General features: G+C 54.7%; 5 protein-coding genes across 5 annotated transcripts; 2 read left to right on the forward strand and 3 right to left on the reverse strand.

Annotated features, from left to right (window-relative positions):
- Positions 1–533: 533 nt before the first annotated feature.
- A1O7_00587 (uncharacterized protein) lies at positions 534–2,242 on the reverse strand (the record flags this gene model as incomplete). Its single annotated transcript, XM_007754628.1, has 3 exons — positions 534–1,800; positions 1,852–2,036; positions 2,096–2,242. 3 exons carry the CDS (start codon positions 2,240–2,242, stop codon positions 534–536), a joined length of 1,599 nt encoding a protein of 532 aa, XP_007752818.1.
- Positions 2,243–5,068: 2,826 nt separating this feature from the next.
- On the forward strand, positions 5,069–6,295 carry A1O7_00588 (uncharacterized protein; the record flags this gene model as incomplete). The annotated part of the gene is made up of 1 exon (XM_007754629.1): positions 5,069–6,295. One exon carries the CDS (start codon positions 5,069–5,071, stop codon positions 6,293–6,295), a length of 1,227 nt encoding a protein of 408 aa, XP_007752819.1.
- A 4,450-nt stretch (positions 6,296–10,745) lies between these two features.
- A1O7_00589 (MFS transporter, SP family, sugar:H+ symporter) lies at positions 10,746–12,830 on the forward strand (the record flags this gene model as incomplete). The annotated part of the gene is made up of 6 exons (XM_007754630.1): positions 10,746–11,298; positions 11,354–11,409; positions 11,463–11,491; positions 11,538–11,692; positions 11,797–12,297; positions 12,367–12,830. The coding sequence occupies 6 exons, from the start codon at positions 10,746–10,748 to the stop codon at positions 12,828–12,830; spliced, it is 1,758 nt and encodes a 585-aa protein (XP_007752820.1).
- A 1,559-nt stretch (positions 12,831–14,389) lies between these two features.
- On the reverse strand, positions 14,390–16,061 carry A1O7_00590 (uncharacterized protein; the record flags this gene model as incomplete). The annotated part of the gene is made up of 2 exons (XM_007754631.1): positions 14,390–15,855; positions 15,911–16,061. 2 exons carry the CDS (start codon positions 16,059–16,061, stop codon positions 14,390–14,392), a joined length of 1,617 nt encoding a protein of 538 aa, XP_007752821.1.
- An 848-nt stretch (positions 16,062–16,909) lies between these two features.
- A1O7_00591 (uncharacterized protein) lies at positions 16,910–17,548 on the reverse strand (the record flags this gene model as incomplete). Its single annotated transcript, XM_007754632.1, has 1 exon — positions 16,910–17,548. One exon carries the CDS (start codon positions 17,546–17,548, stop codon positions 16,910–16,912), a length of 639 nt encoding a protein of 212 aa, XP_007752822.1.
- Between the last annotated feature and the right edge of the window lie 845 nt (positions 17,549–18,393).

Here is an 18,393-nt window from a genome sequence, read left to right on the forward strand (position 1 = left end):
GCAGATGTGAGGTCAGGGTGAGGTTCAACTGAATTTGCAGTTCGATGTCGATCAGGTTTCAAGCCAGGCTATTTCTGGCACAAGTTTCACCGGCTTCGGTTAAAGCAGGTTTGCCGGACCCAGGAGCCGCTGATTATTGTGTGCACCACGGTACTGTAGGGAGAATCACAAACCTAATTTATCCTCAAAGCTAGATCCAGGCCTTCAAGAACCAGTCAAGTGCAATAAGGAGCCCGGACTGTCGACCAAGGCCAACTGACCACACACGACCTGGGATGGCAAGCATGTGATTTCATCACAAGGAGCACGCTTCCATATCTACATTCCATTTGTTCGTCTACATGTACAGCTATGTATCCAATTCCCAGGCAAATCAACAGTCCATCAACACGGTATCGTTCGTAAGAATACCAGCATGTTCTTGACAGCGTTGACACCGTGTTCTTCACTGGGATGAAATCCGCTGTGTGTCCCAAGCACGGAACCGGACACACGTAATCAGGGTCCGTCATCTTCCTGCACGGGTCTGCTTGTCACACGCCGTGCACCTGCTCAATAATATCGGTTTCAACGATAGGGCCGTTGTATCTGCCCCGAAGGTATCCAAAATAGCTCGCTATGCCGAGAATCATCGTTCCTCCCCACAGCAAGCACGACCAATTCATAGTCGCAACGGTCAACCCGATCCGAACGGATGGGAAGAAGCTGAAGACCATGACGACGGCGATCCACAGAAGGCCAAAGGTATTGCAAAAGATGCCCAGTCCGCGCCCCAGCGTCCAGGGTCCGTAATGAATCGAACTGGGATTAAAGATCTTCTTGTGCAGCAATAGAACCATCGGTAGCGTGTACGAGCCTAGGTAGCCGCTGATCACCAGGGAGGCAACAGCGTTGAAAGCTGCGGATGATCCAATGTTGATGAGCCCTAGCAACATGGTGATCAGGACCGAAAGAGCTACCGAGTACAAAGGAAGCTTGGTTCGCGGCTCGACCTGGGAGATGAATCGAGAGCCCGGCAGTCCGTTGTCACGGGCGAAGGCCCATGTCATTCTTGACGTTGCCGCCAACACGGCAATCGTAGCGAAGATCATCAATGACAGAACCACAGCAGTCATGGCCGTGGCTCCGCCGTTCGTTTGGACAGCCTGCTTGAAAATCTCGATGAAGGGGAATCCCGTGGGAGTGCTGAGCGCATTGTCGATGTTGCCGATACAGAAGAGAATCGCTATCAGCATTGAGAAACCCATGATACCGTTGAGACCGATTGAGGCGACCAGCGCTTGAGGCACCACGGTTGAGGCGTTTTTGATCTCCTCGCTCATGTGTATGGCGCCGTCGGCTCCGATAAAGGCGAAGACAGTCGTGATCAGCCCCACGAAAAAGGACGTGCCCTCGTCGTATCCACCGTTGGCAAGGTATTTCACAAAGACATCATATGAACTGCCGTGTGGCGCCAGGTATACCAGGGTGATCAAGACGCCGAAAAAACCGACAATGTGGACAATAAGCACCGCGCCTTCGACCTTCGGGAGCTGCTTAGCCAGGTATGTGTTGAAGAGCATCGCCAGGGTGATGACTGCATAAAGGAGAAGAGTCCCATGCCACCTCTTGAAGTCGTAGCTGGGATAGTTGAGGACCAGCAGTCCCTGAATAATGGTACCTCCGAGATAAGCTGCTGAAGCCAAACAAGCCTGCCATGAGAGAACGGACTGCCAGCCGGTGATAAAGGAGAGGAAATTGCGGCAAGACTTTGGCGCGAACAAGAATGTCCAGTGGTATTGACCTCCGGCTGTAGGTGCCCTGTTACCGTCAGTCCGATGGATATCACTATCGTCCTCTTTCTGAACTCACATTGACACCATCTCAGCAAGGGAAGCGACGACCGTGAAGTAGCCGAGCCAGCAGAACAAGTACCCATACACAAGCCCAGCTGGTCCTCCGTCCGTCAAGCCGTACACGAAGACGGTCAATAGACCTTCCCAGGTGATCATCAGGGTGCAAGAAAAGCCGAGCATGCTCATGAAGCCGAAGTTACGCTGGTAGAGGTCAGTCGCATGCCTTCACTGTTGTCGATTATGATAGAAAGTCCGCGTACCCTTAACTCCTGGCGCTTTCCCAGCCTAGCCATCTCCTGTTCGTCTCGGTCGACTGATTTCTCGCCATGCTGATCTGACGATGATCGTGAGTGGTGCATATCTGAAGCGATCTTGCTCCCGCTCTTCATCGCGTACGTTTCCACCATTTTGAACGCCGTTCGAGGTTAGTTGGAAATGGTTGCGCGGTCTCGTTCGAGGACAATCCAGCTCAAAGTGCTGAACAAGACATCAAAGGAGTGGATGTGTTGAAAGAGCAAACACCGGAGCACTTGGCTCTTGTTCAAGGAAGCACACTGCTGCGATACTCTTGCGCCGGAACCCAGTGGTCGCGAAAGACAGAAAGGAAGTCTTCGCACTCGGCAGCGTTGTGGGTGTATCCAAGGTCGAGTACCTCGTGTATTGTAGGCGGGGTGCAAGCCCTGCCTAGAAAATAGTTCCCATGGAAGCGGGAGGCTCAGAGGTCAGTACATCCTCAAGGCTAAGAGTCTGGCCGGTCTGGGAAGTTCCCACCTTCCATGCGACTTAGACGGCCCCTTGACTTCCGTCAAAAGGATTCTCGGGGCGCTCGTGTCGCAGAAGGTCAACCTGTGGGTTGGATGGGCACCAGCTGGTGCGACGATCCTCGGGACACTCAACCAGGATTCAAGGGCGGCGCACTGAACAGGGCTAAGCCTCGGGCGTCTTTAGTTAGCTTGAAGACTAACAGCTAGGGCCACACTGGCCGTTGATAACGCACGGGCACCACAGTGGGGGGCTTTGGGGGGGCGTATGATTTTCTCTACACAGTACACAGTACGGAATAAAAAGCTTGGACCTTTCGAGTCTCCTGCAGCAACAACGCAAGGATCATTGAGACCATCGCTATCACCATTTTGGGGAACCGACCTTCGCCTGGACTCAGAGCGTCTCGTGGGCTTGCTCAAACTCATTTCCTCTTTACAAGCCGAGTGGCCACGCCGCGGTCACATGCGACAGCAACCATTGTCACAGTTGTTGACACGGCAGCTGAAATGAAGAGGTGCACACCGTGGTAGGGAGGCTTTTCGTGGCGTCCTGTCATCGTTTCTGCTCCCATGGTCGACAAAGGGGGTTTGCTGATCTAGGCGGGCTCACTGGCTGGCATTGCTTTTGCCATCTTAACAAACATCAAGCGATACACGATTCATGCTTGGATAGTTGTGTACATAGTCTATTAATCTTACAATTGTACAGTTTAAACGCGCCGATGGAGGTTCAATATGACGCAAGCTTGGGAATTCCATCTCAGCGGCTTATCTGGGTTATGCTTTCCGTCAAGAAATCGCTGAAGCAGCCCCGAAAAGTCTGAGGTAATGCTTGATTGACCTAGCTTGGGTCTACCCATACGCCTGCCATGTTGAGGCCTGATCACGGCATCTGCCACGTGAATGATACGTGGCTAGCAGGTGATAACTTTCAAGAATCCTGTTGATAACGACATTCACGTTGATGCTCGTTTCAGCAAGTCTCAGATTGCTGATATGAGGAAGCATCGGGCTATTAATTTCGCGTCAGCAGTCCGCTCTCCTCTGTTCTGGAGAGACCCGTATCGCATTGCTTGTGTGAAAAGCTGGAGCAACGCTTCAATAGATACACATGTTGAGACTGTGTCTCGCCTAAACGCTCAAAGTGCCGCGTCTTTTCCCTGTTGATGTTCGTTTGTATAGCTGTGCACGTGTTTACGGAAGTGCAATCTCGAATCGAGAGCCCATGAGATGCGGCAGCACGAGTTTCCCGCTCTCACTGCCCTTCGGGAGTCCGGACAAGCTTGTTGCTTTGGTGGGGCTTTGCTCGAGCTTGGTTGTGATAAGCCCCTGGCCGGCGAATGCTAGTTGCCCTGTAGGGAGGGTGGCTTTCTGTAACCACAAGGACTGGCGCCGCACGCTGATGCGCACCCTGGTCGTCGCCCCAGTAGGAAGGTACTGTGTAGACTCGGTCATCAAAGGGCCCTGCTTTGGATTGTAACAACCATGCGTCAAGTCAATTTTCCGTTACCAAGCAGCATTGGGAGGTCCTCTGACTATGATATATTTTGGCAGCTGTCGTACCCAAGCAGTGCACACATCTGCGGTAACGATGGGGCCCATCGAGAGTGAGCACAAGCCGTTGCCCGACGTGTGATCGACCGGCAGGTGGTTCGCCGTCGAGGCCGTCGACCAAACGGCATGCTCGGTGACGGGGGACGCTAAACGACCCAGACATGGTTGCCCTGGAAAGCCCACGATATGGGTTTGTGACAGGGGGCCTGAGAACACTTGAATCATGAGTCTTGCCCAACCCCGACCTCCCGCACTCACTTCCACCTGACCCCTAACGTTGCACCTTTTCTCAAGCGAGACTACCGTACCATGCACCTAAGCGGCCGCCTGCGAGCTGTTTCTCCCCGACACAAAGCCGTACTGCGGTACGGCAGTGGAGATTCGACGGTCCCTTTACAAGCACGGCAGCTGCTGATTGTGCATATGCAACACACCTGATTTGTACTGGGTTGAAGACGGGCTTGCGTTCAGCTCACTCATGCTTGAGGATGGAACGCCACGTCAAGGTGCGATCGCACCCTGGTCTTCTCTTCCCTTTGTCTACACAGTAAGGGCCTAGCATCTGCATACGTCTATCACACTTCCTGTCGCATTCCCGCTCATCTAGCGGTCTAGCCCGATTCTCGACCTGTGTTCCGACTCCAGCAAAGTCGGTGCTCCTCACCTTCAAAGCACCATCCCTCTGCGCTATCAAAGAGTCGCACGTCTCTCGCCGCCCACTGCCAGCTAGGACCTCTTACCTGTCACCTGTCACTGACGGCATACCGAACGCCAACTGTATCCATGTAATAACAGCAAGTCGATTCACCCATTAGCTGGTCGAACAACAATCATGGCAGGAGCGGTGCATATCCTGCTCGCGCGCGTCCCCGTTATATCCGCCACTCACAAAGGCCCCGTGGTGAACCTGATATCATGGATTGCCTTGACGACGATGTGTTTGGCGGTTATCACGGTCCTGATCAGCAAACTCGTGGTACTGAGGCGACTGACGTGGAACGACTCGATCTTATCCGCAGCCGTGGTAAGCTTCAGCGGGAAGCGACGAGTTTGAGGATATCTCCGTTATTGACTTTTGCTGTTTTCAAGATCTTCTCCATCGCCTTCACCCTCACTCTCAACCAGCAAGTCAGTGGCGGGCTGGGCTCCCAACTGTCCACCCTCTCCGACGACCAATATGACCGGTTTCAAAAGGCCGGATACGCCTGGAACATATTGTACATTGTTGCGCTGGGCTTGGGCAAGTCCTCGACGCTGTCACTGCTGCTTGCGCTTTCCCCGAACAAATCCTACCGCATCCCCATGCTGGCCGTGGGCGGACTGATCGTGGCCTGGGCCGTCGCCTCCATCATCGCCAGCGCGTTCCAATGCTCGCTACCCCACCCCTACCTCATTACGACAAACACCTGCTTCAGCCAGGTCGGATTCTGGGACGCCGTGGGCGTCATCGACATTTTGACTGATGTTGCGCTCATGGTCCTCCCCGTCTGGCTCGTCCACAACCTGCAACTCGCCCTGCAGAAGAAGATTGCCGTCTGTTTCGCCTTCTCGTTCCGAACTCTGGCCGTGGCGTGCACGGTCTGGCGCATAAGCGAGATGCACCGCTTCTTCGACCGCGGCACGGACGTGACGTTCGAGAGCTGGCTCCCGACCATCGCCACAATCCTGGAAGTCTTCTTCAGCGTCTTTTCGGCCTGCGTGCCCCACTTGCGACCGTTCATGGAATCCATCCAGGCCGGGTACCTCTCCGGAATGATTCAGGAAGGGGGCGGCCGCTTCGGCTACGGCAACGACAGCTACCTGATGGGCAAGATGGCGCAAAGCAAGGCCGTGTCAGCGATCCGGAGTCAAGCTCTGAAATCCGAAGTCCGAGGCGAGAGCTTCGACCTGCCCAGGCAGGGCATCACGCTGGGCCAGATAAACGACTCGACGGACCGGCACGGCATCGGACGGGCGATAAGCAGCAACCGCGTCGTGGTCAACAAAGTCTCTGCGGGCAAGCCCGAGAAGGACCTCAGCTCCGAGCGGAATCGCAGCGATAGTATTGGCTCGGACGGCGCCAGGAGCCACGGCAGCGATGGCAGCAAAGCCATGATCATCAAGACGACAAAGGAGTGGAGTATCAGTTATCAGGACGCGTAGGGGAGGCCTGCCATTTCTGTCTGTCCTACTGTCTGACTTGCGGTTCCTTCCGCCGCGGAGCAAGGTCGCATGTGTCTGGCTCCGTGATGCGTTAGGGAGCGTATCTGTACTTTCTACGAGGTTTAAGCGTGGACATCTATGAGGGGCTCTCTGGTCGTTTTGGATATAAGGGGAAAGGGTCGAGAAAAGGGTGTACAGTGCGGTCTATAGAGATACCAACCTCACGGAAAGCGTGGATGACTTTGGCAGAGGTATCGTGAGAGATGGCTATGCCACGACCTGCCGTCCTCTATCTCGTACTGTGTACTGCCGTCCACCCAGATTTTGCTTCGCGTAAACTTTGCGACCTTCCCCCCACGGCCTAGAATCCAGTCTCCGTGCTGTAACCCGACCCCAGGCGGGAGATCAGCATCAGCACCGGAACGGCAAGCACCGTGAGTCCACGGGACGTAGTACGTGCTCCGTACTGGATACCTTTCACGGCTTCCTATTGCCACGCGGCACTCAGGTACAGTATGTAGATGGGCCCCCATCGCGACCTCAACGGAGCATAGTGGTTCATCCTAGCTCATCCGACTGCGACGACGCTGACCTACCCGTGAGAATTGTGGCATAGTGCTCCGTACTCCCGTGTGACAGACTAACCATGGCCTCGCTTCCGTCGCGAACCCCACGTGCCTGCAGCATGCTAGTTTCAGTTTCTTTGTCTGCCTGCTGTTCCTGCATACCCTTGCACCGGCTCCCGTTCCTGAATTTCATCTTCCGTCTGATGTGGTGTTCTGGACCTAGACCCTCGATAGTGTCCGCTTGTCGAAGCGACGTGGCGGCACGACCCCATGTCCACTGTCTGCACTTGACCTTCTTGGATGCGGAAGTACTTTGTAGTACTGCGGGGGGAACTTCCAAGTACAAAGTAGCCCTCTGGGTTTCGGGATATTATTGTACTACAACAAAATGCTGTGTACGTGGCTGCATGACTATGCTGGCAGAAATGGCCAGGGCTGGACAGGGATAACGACGGGAGATAGCGGTCGACAACTGACAGGGGGTCGGAGTGCTACTCAGGGGTCAACTCCATCACTGCACGTGCGGTACAAGATCCTTGTCACTTCCGGAGCTGCCATGCCATGCCGGTAGCGTTCATGCAGTTGAAGCAAGCTCTCGCAAGAACCGGGTCAAGACTCCTTGGCCTTCTTATCTCGGGTATGCTAGGCTAAGGAGTGCACCAGGTGAGATGGACAACGAGCGATAAGCCCTACTGCTCGAACCGAGTAATTGTTGCGCCACGCTGCCCAATGCAGGAACACGGGACATGAGATTCCCTTCTGGTATAGTGTCAGGGACAGGAAGGAGAAGTTCAGGGCCCCTGGCTCGCGACGCAGGTGCTGCACTCCGTACCTGGCAGCATGCAATCAAGTCCGTCGCCTGGACGAGGCAGGAAGTACAGAGGAGGATGTGATACTCGGTATGGCATGCATGACTTGTGAAACTCCCAGACCGGCATCGAAGAGATTATTGCAAACAAGACGGTGTCTCGAGCGTCGAACGCCCAGACGACAGCTGTGGGATATCTCCTTTCTGCACGGTATGGGTGCTATCACCTATGCAGCGCTATCGATGCGGGTGAGAACTTTAGTTGCACGGTCGACACGACTTGAGCTATCCAATTCTTGATAGTGTAGAATGGGCTTTTTGCGCGAAACCTGGCTGGAGATAGCTTACCCTAGCTGACCTCAAACCAGGCGTCGGAAGTGATCATTGATCGGAGAGTCCTTGATATCGGCAAACCCGCAGAGCGACGGTGAACGGCCCTAGAGGTTCGCTCATTAGTCTTCGATGGCACTGCGTAGTGCTCGGCATCGCATCTGCCCGGCAGATGATCCAATATGAACTTGTGCAGAGTGAAATTTTCAGAACGATCCAGGGTCGGAGGCCTGCCACGCTGTTAGCTCCCGCGACGTCTAGAACGGACAACCATGTCTGCCGCAAGCATAGAGTACTCATTTCGCGTCGACTTGTTCTCATGCCCCTCCCTGATGTCGTCGACAGCTAGCAACGAGACTTGCAAGATGTATTCCCAATGTCAGATCAACAGGGACACGGTCGGAATCCGCGCAGACTATTGGCATCAGTTTTGTGACCGACAATGTCTGCCTCTTTGCCCCCCTTTAGCAGTGCCGTGCTCTTCTTGTAGGCCTCCTTTTGCATTGCCCGGAATGTGCTCTGTGGTGCGAGATTGGGGCGTGGGGAGGTCGCTCTTGAGGGAGGGCGTCAGGTCGGCTCGGCAGAGAGAGTACGGAGTGGTCAGTAGGAACTGAGGACAGGCTGACAACGCTAACTCGGAGATGAGGTTCAGGTCACCGGTAGGAGAAGGAAGGGTTTGCGGCTGCTCAGGACACTCGTTGCTGAGCTTGCTTCCGCCACAGCTCGAAGGACACTCAGCTACAGTAGAAGCAAAGCTGGATCTGCTATACGTCAACTAAAAGGTAGAATTTCGATGACCTGGGCACCTCGAGGTTGACTGGTGTCGGAGCGGCAAGCACGCTGTGCCTAAAGTGTCCAGTTTTCTGCGGGATTCCCTCGACGCCAGGAGTCCTCACCAGATGGCGATGATAATTTTGCGTGGGCGGAATGGGTGACGCTTCATCCTCGCCTCAGGGCAGTGACGACCCTGACAAAAACCACTGTCTACACAGAAGGCCACGGTGTCCTTTTCCGAGTAGCGCAACACGATCGTATCTCTTACTTACTGCTACTTACCTACCTTCTTCTCCAGGGGCTTGCTACCAGGCAAGCTTCCATGATGAAAAAGTGATAGAGCCAAAAAATACGCGGACAAGAGCCCCGAAGGACACTTGATGGCGACATCCACCGCGATGTGCAATGCAGGGACACCGCCATAGCGGGCTGAATGCTTGAGCTCAGTCGCTCCCACAAGGCTATAGACATGTTAGCTTTAGACGAAACGTTATGGGGCATCGAAAAGTAACGTACTAAGTATGAAGAAGACCAAGAGAAGATGGAGGGCGAGCGAGAAGGAAATACTGGAGGAGCGCCAAGCATTGCGCACTGACCATTAACAAAGGCAGCAAACATGCCAAGGATGCTGACTGTCGGCGGTGGAAGAAATGCTCCGTAGTAGTCCACGGTAAGCCCAATAGGCTCAACGCAAGATCTGGGTTGAGGCCGCTCAGGCCGCAAAAGCTCGTACATAATCGTGGTGGCACCCCCATCCTGCCTACACAGTATGTACAATCAAGCCTAGGCCTGGGCTTTGCTTGATAGTGCTTACCTACTTGGTAATTGTCACCGATGGTAACACCACATTCCCTTGTTGGGTAGTGTCGTATCCCGTGATGTGAGTTCGCCCCGCGGATAAGCCCCCGGGAAAGCGAGGACGCCTCCGACATCATTGCCTTGTTGTGATGCATCTTTGGCGGCTGCCACTTGCAAAGAGGTCTGAAATAAGCCTTCCATGGCGCAAGGCTTCATTGCAGCCTCGTCGGTCGTCGCACATCACTAACCCTCAATCATCAACCAATTGTACAGAAATCTCCGTAAAAGCACTTGCAGAAGTCTTTGTAGACAGGATGCCAATACAGCCGCTTTTGGAGCTCTGCCAGGATGCTGGTTGCTGATTGCCCAAGGCCACCACGATCGACTCCCTCCCTGGTCGCTCAGCTTACTCGTCTTCGCCGAAACGTCTCCCCACGGGGCAAACACGAATTCTGCGAGGTGAATAAGATGGAATGTTCGAAGTCCCAGTTATTCCAGCTCGTCATCGATCAAGTGATCACCTCCTTTTTGCCGCTGAAGGGCACGCCATGCATAACATTGCCGGAGCCTTCCGGTAGGTCCGTGTTTGACCTAGCCTTGCCTTTTTGCCCGCTATGCTGCCGGAAACCGAGGGGCCAAAGAGTCTCTCATGATTCTACGCAAGCATATTGACACTGTACTGCACAGGAGTTCATGAAAGTTTGCGCCTGGATAACTTCCAGTTCGGCAATTGAGTGCCTGCCTCCCGCTCCGGCGGCCCTGGGGCCCTGGTACCTTGCTCACTGTTGGCCGGGTGGGCCACGACGAAGCAATTGAGAGGCCTTTCGTATTTTGAGTCGCCCCTGATGTTCGTTGATACGTCAGATTTTCAGGGAGTCGTCCCCGTGCTTACAGAAGTGTTCGAGAAATCACTCATCTGGCCACACAATTGGGTCTACTACGATTCACCACCACACGATGCTCGAGTCATCCGCCCGCCTCCGCTTTTCTCGAAGTAACCTTGGGTTCATGGTGGCCGGATTGCGATCCACGTGTTCAGGCATGGTCTGCATTGGGGCAGGCCGACGCCCGACTATAAGAGAACCACCCAGTCACTCCAGTGCATATACATTCTGGCAGTCCACCTCCTCCCTTCAGTACAAGAGGTGACTAAGCACGCATAGCTCAAGCGAATATGGGGTACCTCGACAAGTTTCATAGGCCCGAGTTGACTCGCGAGTCACTCGGCCTGACCAACTGGGTGAAGTACGACAAGTACAATCCTCACGCCGAGGGTGCGACAGACGCGAGAAAGTCATTGGCGAACCTGGACTACTCCCCACTCCGTCGAGTAACAATGGCATCCTTCTTGATGGGCGTTGCCATCTCTATGGGCGGTTTCATCTTCGGTTATGACACTGGTCAGATTTCCGGCTTCCTAGCCATGCCCGACTTTTTGGAAAGATTCGGTCAACGACACAGCGACGGGACTCCCTACTTCAGCAATGTTCGGTCAGGCCTCATTGTATCTTTATTGTCGATCGGCACCTTGATCGGAGCTCTTGTTGCTGGGTTCGTCGCCGATGTCATCGGCCGGAGACTTAGCGTTACCTTTTGGTGTGTTGTCTTCTCCGTCGGTACCATTGTCATGATATCTGCAGAGCACCACTGGTATCAGGTCATGATGGGCAGATGGGTAGCAGGTCTTGGTGTCGGCGCCCTCTCACTGCTTGTGCCCATGTACATGGGTACGCCGATCACTCACCGTTCGATATGTTCTTCACTCACTTTCTGCCTCTGCAGCTGAGACTTCTCCCCGCCATATCCGTGGCGCTCTGATCAGTACATACCAGCTTTTTGTATGTCGTACGGTCCATCACAGATCAGACTCTCTGTGGCTAACGCCTGATAGATCACCTTTGGTATCTTCTTCGCTTCATGGTACGTCTGACCACTCCTATCGTTATTGGATACTGACTCTTCACAGTGTGAATTTCGGGACCTACGAGCACCAAAGACACAATTCCAGTTCGTGGAGAATCCCACTCGGCCTCAACTTCCCCTGGGCTTTTATTCTGGGTGGAGGGATTCTCTTCTTCTCCGACACTCCGAGATACCTATACAGAAAGGGGCATAAAGAGGGTGAGTTCTCCTTGTGCTGCGCTATGCCCGTTTGAGACGGCTTTCTCGACGTCACCCCTTTCCAAGCGAACAGGTTACTGACATGCTTTCTCGGAGCACATCAGAGGCCAAGCGGATCATGGAGAAAGTCTACGGCGCTCCCGCCAACCACTACGCCATCCACGTCGAGTTGGAAGAAATCGAGGCCAAGCTCCGCGCTGAAGCTAACAAGGAAGGGCCTCTCGCCGAATGGTTCCACATGTTCCGGGCCCCCAAGATGGCATATCGCATCGCACTGGGCATGACATTGCAGATGTTCCAGCAGCTGACGGGCGCGAATTACTTTTTCTACTATGGTACTGTGATTTTTCGAGCAACGGGAATCAACAACTCCTTCGTCACGCAGATGATTCTGAACGGCATCAACTTTGGCACGACGTTCTATGGCCTGTACATTGTTGAGCATTACGGACGGCGGAAGTCTCTCATGGTCGGATCGCTATGGATGTTCATGATGTTCCTCATCTTCGCCAACGTCGGCCACTTCTCGCTCGACAAGCAGGATCCTCAGAGAACAGAGTCCAGCGGCACAGCCATGATTGTTATGGCGTCTTTCTTCATCTTCGGTAAGTCATCCTTGGCGCTCTCACCTCGACGTTCCTGCATCTGTGTCGACGCATTCTAACATCTTGTAGGATTTGCGACTACATGGGGTCCCATGATTTGGACCATCTGCGGTGAACTCTACCCGTCCCGCTACCGCGCCAAAGGCATGGCCCTCTCGACCGCCTCTAACTGGCTGTGGAACTTTCTTCTGGCGTTCTGGACTCCTTTTATTGTATCAGATATCGACTTTTTGTACGGGTACGTCTTTGCTGGCTGCAACCTGGTTGCCATCCCGTTGATCTACTTCTTCGTCATTGAGGGACAAGGCCGTACGCTCGAGGAGATCGATACGATGTACATCCTAGGAGTAAAGCCATGGAAGAGCAGCACCTGGGTACCACCACCGCCGGAAGAAATTGCCAAGATCCGCCGGGAGGCCGGCACGGCCGAGGGTCTCGATGAGGCCGGGGAGATTGCGCCGGCTGGGGATCGCACCAGCGACGAGAGCAACATGGAGAAGGAGGCCGAGAAAGAGGCCGAGCATCATGCCTGAACTCGTAGTCGTTGGTCTTCACCGACAGCAAGGAGCGCACTCACTGATGTGGCTGGCAAAGAGGCAATGGCGGTCACTAGGGACTACGAGCGGCGAGAAAGCAGCAAGGACTCTGTTTGAGGTTGATGACGGGGGGAAGGCACCTGGAGAAAGCAGCAGAGCTGTGTTCGAGGTCGATGTTGTTGGGAGGGGAAGGGGGGGGGAAAGGAGAGCACCTGGTGAAAGGAAGACAAAAACCACAGCATTCTGTTTTTGGAGGGAGGAAGACATGAAAGACACCTTACGCACTCGCTACGATACTTATATACCCGCAGTTATCACTTTTACCATATGATAATGTCTACGAAGCACCATTGAGGCCTCTCTTGGACAATGTCGTTCTGGAGGCCTCTACAGAGCAAACACAAGATCCAGACGATGTGCTTTAAATGCAATCTATAACCGCCAACCACAACAATTTGGTAGTAACTATCCTCAAGGCACGTCAGCGTGCAGAGTGAACCTCAGACCGAGCACGGCTCACTGGCACACCCACCACGGTCCACAGATGAGTCACAGCGTTGTTTTAAGTGGTAGTGCAGCGATACATAGAGTACACTGGCACGCCGAGGGTGCGCCATCCAGTGCTTCCTTCGTCACAATCAGAACCACCGCATCCTACCTAGGGATCTTCTTCGCGCTTACTCTACACCATTTGCGGGGCCCCGTACGAAGGAGCCTTATACTACCTCCTCGGACTCGTTCATGCGGCATTCCATTGTCCCGCTCCGGGCCATTCATCTTGTGCAACCTCTGAGTTGGTCCGCCCAACCATCCACCCGCCAATCTTCTTACTCTCCTATGTTCCTTGATGTACGCCGTACGCCGGAGCAATTCCCTGCACGGCGGATGTGGCCGTGGCGATCTCACCCGCATTATGGTGAACTAGCTGCCGCTGCATACACAGCACCATTGGCGTGGACGCTGCCTGCCCGCCTTCGTCAAGAACGCAAGGGGGTCTAGGTATTGGTGAGCCGACCGTTCGGTCTGTCAAGTGGTACTCAGTGCAACTGGTACGGCACGTTCCTATATCTTGACTCTGAGTCCCTTATGCCCCAACGTACTTATGATGATAATAACGATGGTGATGATGATGCTGGCGTTATTAAGCCAGGTTACACAACACATACGGAGTACACGAGGGACTTCCCAGATAATCACGATATATTAATCTGAATTGGGCACACTCAATGGTTTATTTCCACAACTATTATAACAGGAATACCTCGGAAGGCCTCACAGCGGTTCAGATTAATACGAGGGCCCCCACTAGTAATGCAGCACATATTATGCACAGTGTTATACCCGGAGCTACTCATAAAGGAGGTAAATAATTGATTTGACGTACACGGTATCTCCCGACAGCAGCAATAGCGCGCCGTTCTATTCAGAGCATGCCCTTTCCATCGCCTTTGTGGGCTGTAGACTACGAGCTGTCTATGTGAGCATGGGGTCCAATCTTGCCTACGTATCCTGTCCCTAAAGTCCTCACCCCTCATCTATGCTCAACAGGTTCAGCATCACTCGTCCAGCTTGCCAGCAGGGTACTCATGCGCAGGCGAGTGGTCCACGATCTGTCCTTTTGCGATCATCTTGTTCCTGCTCGTCGACGTCTTCCACACGGGCCTGCCAGAGAAGTAATACTCGTCGATCTGCTCCAGCGTGAGTCTTGCCGTCTCGGGAACAAGCAGGAACGTCAAGACCAGCATCGCAAAGGTCACTCCGGCATAGAAGTAGCCGACAGTCAGGCCCATGTTGCCGTAGTCCGCGCTGAGCATGTAGGGCCCGTAAAAGGAGGCCGCGAAGCCAAAGATCTGATAGACCGTTGTCGTCGACGCCTGCCCGTACGTCCGGAGCCGGATGTTGTGCTGTTCGGGCGCCGCGATCCAGACACTCGTGCCGATGAACATGCCAAACAAGAAGGCCCACAGGAAGAGGAACACCAGCAAGACCACCTTGGCGGCATTGCTTGCCTGGCCGAGCGTCGAGCCCACAACCGCAATGATCAACATGCAGATCGTCATGCTCGTGTACCCTGAGAGCATGGCGAAGCGGCGGCCCCCGTACTCGATGACCCAAGGCCCCGGGATGGCCCCAGCCATGGTGCACACCGCGGCCAAGAAATTGTTGAGGAAGACGTTCTTGATGCCGACCTTGGCCAGGAAGATGGCGCCGTAGGGGCCGACGAACTTGGATCCCGTGATGGCCAACCCGACCATGATCAAAGCGCTCACCGCCGTTCTCCGCAGGTTGGACGAGTGGAAGATCTCGGTCCAGCTGGTCGTCGAGCCGTACAGCCGCTCCATGTCGATGTGCCGCTGCACGTCCTGCACCTGGAGGAGCACGTCGGGGTGGTCGGCCGGTTTGGCGTAGAACCAGGCGAACGATCGCCTGGCCGCCTCTTCGCGGCCTTTGGTCAGCAGCCAGCGCGGGGATTCGGGGAAGCACAAGGCGCCGAACCCCAAAATGAAGGACAGGGGAATCTGGCAGATGATGGGGATTTGCCAGGCCAGATTGCTGTGCGTGTATGTTGATGAGCCCCAGCAGACTGCTGCCGCCGCGGCGTTCCCGGAGCCCAAGCCGATGTTGTACAGCGCGAGGAGCATGCCGCGCTTGCTGGCTACGGTGCACTCCGCTCCGTAGACCACCGCGGCGGCGATGATGTGGCCGAGCCCGACCCCGCCAATGCACTTGCACACCAGGTAGGCCGTGAAGTTTCCGGCCGTGCCCAGCATGCCTCCCGCTCCGATGGCCGCGAACAAGGCACCCACCTGCATGGTGCCTCGACGGCCTAGGTAGTTGCCTGTAATGCCGCTGATGGCGCCCCCCAAGGCGACAAAGAGCAGTGTCAAGGAGACGAGACCCTGTTGAAGCGCCGTCTGTGAACACACCACTGCTGTGATGCCTGTCTCGAGGTCGGTCTTGGGAGCACACCGGCCGAACGATTTCCTATATGGCGCCATCTGAAGGACCGTGCCGCCGAAGCCTTGGACGGCATTGTTAGCTGCCCATGCACTGACTAGGAGGTCTGCTGAACTTACCCAGATCGAAGTTGAAGATCCAGCCAGCAAGCGAAACATATAGAGCGATCAAGATCATTTGCTTGGTTGCTTTCTGAGAGGAGGGTGCGCTGGTACTGGCAGGGGGAGCATCCTCAACGGAGTACTCCTTGGTCTCTGTGGTAGGGGCCATGTCTGTCTTGACGTCCGCCATCAGGTTAATGCTAGGTCGTGGTCTTCAGAGGTGGCTACCACTGTAAGTGCAATTGGTGTGGAGAAAAGCTCAAGGCTGGCGAGGTGGGCAGTGCGCATCTTTTATCGGTTATCGAGGGCCGGGTCCGGCGTCTCTCGACAATCGGCGTACGGGGGAGGGCCACGCTTGCGAGGGCCTTCCCTAGATTTCCCCGCAATGATAGTCTTACCCGGTACCAATATGCGCCCCGATCTTGTCTGTGAAGAGCTAGACCGAACGGCGAAGCCATCGATTAGCCCAAGTCGGCGGTGGTGGCGGTCTTGGTAGAGGGACAGATACACAAAATGTGGGACGAGAGTCACTATGATATGCGGGGCAACAACCGTCACCGAGGATCGCTTCACCGCCCACCCCGTTTCAAGGGTAGGGAGGTCGTCAAGGCCGACCCAAGCGAGAACACTGCGTCCGTGATAGATCCATGCACCGCACTACGGGACGGAAAGTCAGACAGATGTAGTCGGCGCACCCCGTAGACCGCTCCACATGACAAACCAGCACAAGGCTGCGGGCCAGGGGATGCTGGCAGTGGAGAGTCCTGCATATGTCTTGACTATGCTGATGCTTTCTTTCATGCTGGTCGTGGGAACTATGGGAGCCCTGGTCCAGAACGTGGCTAGCTGTCATGTTAGGTTGTCGTAAGCGAGCGGGTGCATATCGGATGGTGGAAGCCAAGGTGAAAGGATAACTACTCGAGTCAGAAAAGTGAGAATCATCACTGGTTCTCTTGCAGAGACAGTGAGGCAGATGTGCAACATTTGTAAGTGTCAAGATGACTCTGCTATGTCCCCTCACAGGACTTTCCAAGCATCGCGGATTTCTCGCGAGGTTGCGACGTGTGCACTTGTGGGTAGGACATGTGTAGCCAGCATAGCGTGGAGGCCAGGGACCGGATCAAAGCAAGCATCTTCCGCCACTGTCACGATGAAGCCACGATCCGTCGCCGCACGGGTAGTGCTCAAGACACAGCCTGAAGTACTGATGCCCCCGAGGATGAGGGATCTAATCCCTGTCGCCCTCAGGACCTCAGCAAGTCCATGCGATTCCAGCGCAGAGATGGACCCTGGTGTTCTCACAAAATTCGCCTCCAGGTTAGAAGGACGCCAAACTGCAAGCAGTCCTGATTCGCGTCCGAGTTCGGGTGCTGCTGCGAAAGAAGCCTCGTACGCCTTCCATTTAGTTGCAGTCCTGGTATGTCCAGGAGGTTGTGTGCCTGGTGAAGTATCGATGAGGCAGTGGAAGACCCTTATGTTCTTCTCGAGCGCCCAATCCCGTAAGCCAGCAGCGATATTGGTGATACTAGCCCAGACTCCATCTCCGACCAGTCCCCGGAGGATGTTCTGATAGTCCATGAGTAGCAGGGCGGTCTCATGCGGGGGGATGGACAGTGGTGAAGTCGGATCTGAGGGATCGAGGACTGCGTTCGCCATGGCTGGGTCAGCTGCTCGTGGTGCGCTGGGCAAAAGGTATTCAACCTTGTGCTGGAGGTTTACATTCACAGATCTGCAGGGAGAATGTGGCTATGATATGAGGTTTCTGACCGCGGGAGCAAGGCCTAGAAGAGGTGAAATGCCTCGCAGGTACCAAACGGAGATAAGCCACCCCTTCTCACAAACACCGGATTTACACACCTTTACACGACCTGCGATTGGCGAGACAGGCCCGACAGCGGTACGGTATCCTTGAGTGATGCTTTCCGGCTCTGTGGACATGGCAAGCCATGGTGCCCATGCAAGAACTATGCGAAGGTCTGCAGTAGGGCATGATCGTTTAGTGCGGAGTTCGAGACCGGGCCCGATCAGCTGGGTTTTTTCTTACTGCAATATCGTGCTGACCCGTCCGTTTTCGTGCAGGTGAACCCTTGGCAGCCGGCATCCTGCTGACGACCTGACTGGATTGGCGAAGAGAATTGCAGGTCACACATGACCCGTCACCAAATGCTGGATCTGAGCTCCAAGCCAAGCTCTACGCACGTTCCTAGCGGTAAAGCTCCTAGAAAGGCTCAACGCTGCTTTCTCGCCGAACGTCTGAGCTAGCGGAGTCATAGGAGCATTGCTCCCTTGAAGGCGATATGATAGCTTCCTGCAATCAGGGAAAAGCCCATGTCCACACGAGGGTGGTTGACGTTGTGAGAGACGTTTTGAGGACCTCTGCTGATACTACCCGGTCGAAATGATTCCCAGGGTTTACCGCGACAAGGATGTTCAAGTTCCCAGCGGCTTGAGTAGCCCATCCTGGGCATCCGGCAGTTGGCAGGAATTTGCAGAGGTGATAG

Source organism: Cladophialophora yegresii, assembly GCF_000585515.1.
Source record: "Cladophialophora yegresii CBS 114405 chromosome Unknown aczIN-supercont1.1, whole genome shotgun sequence".
Taxonomy (NCBI): domain Eukaryota; kingdom Fungi; phylum Ascomycota; class Eurotiomycetes; order Chaetothyriales; family Herpotrichiellaceae; genus Cladophialophora; species Cladophialophora yegresii.